The 5,298-nt window shown below is 37.2% G+C and overlaps 1 protein-coding gene across 1 annotated transcript; it reads left to right on the top strand.

Annotated features, from left to right (window-relative positions):
- Nucleotides 1-1,580: 1,580 nt before the first annotated feature.
- On the top strand, nucleotides 1,581-4,545 carry LOC113301617 (actin-7). Its single transcript, XM_026550398.1, has 5 exons — nucleotides 1,581-1,847; nucleotides 2,536-2,609; nucleotides 2,712-3,105; nucleotides 3,212-3,825; nucleotides 4,200-4,545. Exons 2-5 carry the CDS (start codon nucleotides 2,550-2,552, stop codon nucleotides 4,263-4,265), a joined length of 1,134 nt encoding a protein of 377 aa, XP_026406183.1. The 5' UTR covers nucleotides 1,581-1,847; nucleotides 2,536-2,549; the 3' UTR covers nucleotides 4,266-4,545.
- Nucleotides 4,546-5,298: the final 753 nt, after the last annotated feature.

Here is a 5,298-nt window from a genome sequence, read left to right as displayed (position 1 = left end):
AAATTATTTTTGGGGATACTATCATAATCGGTAGATATAGAACGTCACGAAAATATCGATTGTGAAGTGTTACTGATTAAGAAGAACCAAAGACCAATTTCAACTCATTCAAATCAAAGGGTTTCTTATGATCATCTTGTAGACAATTCAAATATAAAGTGAACGCAAAAAGAATGAGTTATTTCCGAGTTTGGACAAAGAAGTTGTTGGCAAAACAGTCGAAATAAAAAGCGAAACACACCGTAGACAATCGATAGATAATGGGGAACTCGAGCCTACCGATTATAGGCAGTTTCATACATAAAAAAAAAATCCGTTTTAGAGGTATTTCAATCTCTAGATATGATGGGTATCGATCCTACCGATTATGGGCATTTTTGGGTACAAAAAACTTGAGTTTTTGGGACATTTCAACCGGGAGAAAGATGAGGAACGAGATTACCGATTATGGCTAGTGAAAAGAGACGTCTTGGATGCATTTTGGACTACTAATAGGAGGAAACTTGGTCACAATGGATTTCCTAACCCCAGCAGAGAGGAGACTTGAAGGCCAAGCGTTGAAGACTATAGGTAGATAATGAGCATCACGAAACTACCAATTATGAAAACAGAGAAATTCAAAAGTGTATTAGTTTTGAAAAATTAGATTTGAGGATACTATCACAATCGGTGGATATGAATATCACGAAACTACCCATTGTGAAAATAGAGCAATTCAGAATTTTATTAGTTTTAAAAAAATTGAATTTGGGGCTACTATCACAATCGGTAGATAATGAACATCATGAACTACAGATTGTACAATCGTTAGTTAGAGAACATCACGAAACTACTGATTGTGAAAATTGAAAAATTCGAAATTTTATTAGTTTTGAAAAAATTGAATTTGAGGTTATTATGACAATTGGTAGACAATGAACACCATGAAACTACAGATTGCACAATCGGTAGATAGCGAAGATCACGAAACTATCGATTGTGTTTTTCTTTTGGAACAGGAGGGTATAGTCAGGAGATAACGTACTCCATAATTTACCGATTCTGACATGTTAATGACACTGAGTGTATTCAGTCATCATATCTAATCGTTATTACACCTTTAACATGATATTCTTCCTGATGATTCCCAGCCATTATGAAATATATATGAATACGGGATATATTAATATAAGCTATTTTGTTTTATTAATCGCCCCAAATTATTTTTGTGCCGCCTCTAAAAATGTTGGATTTTTTTACTTATATAAATCAATTTAAAGTAAAAACTTCTCACTTTTTAATTTTTAGTAGTCAAGACTCCAAATATGACTTCTGAGAATGTACCAACTGGCTGCAGAGATACAGTAAAAGAAAAAGAAGGAAGGAATGGAACATGCTTATTGATTTTTTTTCTTTACAAAATTAATAATTAAAAATCTGTGAAAATCCCTTTCAAAAGAAAAACACAAGTCCGTGTCTTTTCCCACCGACCACCGTCATAGCTGCCGCCACCTTCCTTTGTGTCAGCCCAACACCCCCACTAAGGTTTCTCTCTTTTATTTTCTTTCCTTGAAAGGAAGGACCCAAAATAAAAAGAAATAATGATTCCCTCCTTTTAATTTGCATCTGCATTGAATTTCATTTTAATTTGCATTTCATTTGTAATAAGATTTTAGGGAATTTCTCTTTTTAAGTTTTAACTTAAACCCCCATCTCCCATTCTCTTCTCTCTCTCAGAAAAACAAACAACCTTTTCACTCTATATATTCTCTTGCGTTTCTTCTTCTCTTTCAGTAGAGAAGAGAAAACCCAGAGGAGAAACCGTTCTCTTCTCACAAATTCAGCCTCTCCCTCTATAACTCTAGAAGGTAAGCTTTCTTAGTCTTCCTACTTTATATTTCTTGGTTTTCTCTTACGATTCGTTTGATCATGTAGTACTTTGATTTTTAATAACTGATGGATCTATTATGATGATGATCAACCTGGTAAAGTATCCAGTGAACCAGATCTATGTGTAGTCTTTTGTTTTGATCGTTAGATCAACTCTACGTACTGATGCTGACTGTGATTTATTGTGGTACTAGGTTTTTGTTAATTACCTTTTATGTGTATGTTGTAGATATATAGAGATAATTGCATGTACTGTTTATAAGTCAGTGGATTATGATGTATTGAACTAGATCTACTTTTTCTGTAACTAGTTAAAACGTTATACTGGTGTATTTATTGTCTAGGATTCATTTAGAGAGTTTTTGTTGTGTTTGAGCTAAACTTGAAATTTTTAGTTTGCTTGAAGTTTCTATTTAGGTGCTTGTTACAGATTGGTTTTGATCATGTATTTGACAATAATGCATGGTATTCGGATTAGCGTATAACTTGTTGCTGGATTGGTTGTTGGATATGGTTTAGAGTTCTTTTGTGCTTATTTTCTCAATCAGTTCATGACAACTGAGGATATGCTTGATTTTGGTAGTTCAATTATCCATTCATAATTTTCTTCATTGTCAAATTTGAACATTTGATTGCTTGTTTTGTTGTTCTTATAATTCACTTCAGGCACGCATTAAGCAATGGCAGACGGTGAGGATATTCAGCCCCTTGTATGTGACAATGGAACAGGAATGGTGAAGGTGAGGAAAACTGTTCTAAAACAATTTGTGTTCTACATCTCTCTTCATGAGATTAATGTTTTATTGACATCTCTTGTGCTAATTTCCTTCTCTATTTGACAGGCTGGATTTGCTGGAGATGATGCTCCAAGAGCCGTATTCCCTAGTATCGTTGGTCGACCTAGACATACCGGTGTTATGGTTGGAATGGGACAGAAAGATGCATATGTTGGTGACGAGGCTCAGTCTAAAAGAGGTATTCTTACGTTAAAATACCCAATTGAGCATGGTATTGTAAGCAACTGGGATGATATGGAGAAGATCTGGCATCACACCTTTTACAACGAGCTTCGGGTGGCTCCCGAAGAACATCCAGTTCTCCTTACTGAAGCCCCTCTCAATCCTAAAGCCAACAGAGAGAAGATGACACAGATTATGTTTGAAACTTTCAATGTCCCTGCCATGTACGTCGCCATTCAAGCTGTGCTTTCTCTTTATGCCAGTGGTCGTACCACAGGTTTGTATTCTTAAATTTTGTACTCCTGATTATTTTTATTGAAAGCTTTGGTTTCTGAAACATAACATGTTTGTAATTTGATTTCTGAGCGATTTTCCTCCCTCAGGTATTGTGCTAGATTCTGGTGATGGTGTCAGTCACACAGTCCCCATCTATGAAGGTTATGCCCTCCCACATGCGATCCTCCGTCTGGACCTTGCTGGACGGGATCTGACTGATTCACTCATGAAGATCTTGACTGAAAGAGGGTACATGTTCACGACTACTGCTGAACGGGAAATTGTCCGCGACATTAAGGAAAAACTTGCCTATGTAGCTCTTGACTACGAACAGGAGCTGGAGACAGCAAAAAGCAGCTCATCGATTGAGAAGAATTATGAGCTTCCTGATGGTCAGGTTATTACCATTGGAGCAGAGAGATTCCGTTGTCCAGAGGTTCTTTTCCAACCTTCAATTATCGGAATGGAGGCACCTGGAATTCACGAGACCACATATAACTCGATCATGAAGTGTGATGTTGATATCAGAAAGGACTTGTACGGGAACATCGTGCTCAGTGGTGGGTCTACTATGTTTCCTGGAATTGCCGATCGTATGAGCAAGGAGATAACTGCTCTTGCCCCAAGTAGCATGAAAATCAAAGTCGTGGCACCGCCAGAGAGGAAGTACAGTGTTTGGATTGGAGGCTCCATCTTGGCTTCTCTCAGCACCTTCCAGCAGGTAAACGTTGCACTTTTAACTGAACATAAGAGTGCCTTATACTCGTGGAACTACCTGAATTTAGTTATCTGTCCCCCACCCATGGATTCTGCCATGGCCACCTTACCTAACATACGCCAAAGCATCACAGCGTATGGACTTAGTAGCACTCTTTGTGATTGCCTGAATTCATCATTGATAGGAGCGGTGTGAGAGCTGTTCGGTAGTAGGGCTTTAGTCCCAATGTCACTACCAAAACCCTACCCTAACTTGATATATGAAAACTTAGTTGCAAAATCTGGATCTTCATTCAGGGCTAATTTCTTTCAACTTTTTTAACTTTTTCAAGTCATGTTATATGTCATTATAATGTCATCTTCATATTTTGGTTGCAGATGTGGATCTCAAAAGGAGAATACGATGAGTCCGGTCCATCAATTGTCCACCGTAAGTGCTTCTAGATTTGCAGGGAGTTTTGGTTTTGTTTGTTGTGAGTTTACAAGGGTCAGACTCCATGGTTTGATTTTATGTTTGAGTTGTTTCCTTCATTTTATTTGGTTCTTTTTTCCTAGCCCCGTGTATGAATATATTGTCAAAAGAGATACTTACAGGTTTTATGTGTACTTAAGATAAGAGCATTGTAGGTAAGATATGTGGTTCGATTTCATTGTTATTGTTTGGGATGTACCAGTGAATTTTATATTGGCTTTCTTATACTTGTAGTCTAGTGGTATGATCTGCATTCACTGTTCCATCTTAGTGTCTTGAAATTTCCTTTGGCCCCCCATTGTGTAGCAGGAGCAACAGCTACAGTAACCTGTCAGTTAAGCAGCCCATATGGATACTCGGTTTCTGCCCAGTGTTTGGCGGAAACTAAGTTTCCGTCTACCGATTATTATTTGTTTGACCTTTTTATTCTCATACTAGGTACTCGAACTGTTACGGTCCTATTTTCTAGGCTGTTAGATTTTAATGGGCTTTTTTATTTTATTTTTGGAAGACTAGCTGTTATTCTTTTCATCTCAAATACAAGAACCCACATTTGGGGGATACCTCCAGAAAAACCTAAAATTTAAATCTAAAGAAGTATCACCATTCTCTCTTCTCCATCGGTACCAATTCTTCCTCTCATGGTCCTTTTTTTCTTTCTTTCACCACTTATTCAATTTGAACAGGGTCTTAGTCGGCATTGCGTGTGTGATGAATGCAATGCCGGCAGTTGCATCGGTATAGTAATTTAGGTTGAATACAACTTTTATCATTGGCGTGTGTGATGAATGCAATGCCGGCAGTTGCGTCGGTATAGTAATTTAGGTTTAATACGACGATTCCACTGCAAGATTTTGAATTTTTTGCATGTCGAATTGATTTTATATTTGAATGTTATGTAGACAGAAATACCGATTTTCTGATGTAAAATTGTGGTGCCGTCATACTCGAACCAAATTTTAGCTATACGGATTTCAAATTTTAAGACAGTCGGGCATTTTGGTA

Source organism: Papaver somniferum, chromosome 8 (assembly GCF_003573695.1).
Source record: "Papaver somniferum cultivar HN1 chromosome 8, ASM357369v1, whole genome shotgun sequence".
Lineage (NCBI taxonomy): Eukaryota > Viridiplantae > Streptophyta > Magnoliopsida > Ranunculales > Papaveraceae > Papaver > Papaver somniferum.
This window is presented reverse-complemented; position numbering and strand designations above follow the sequence as displayed.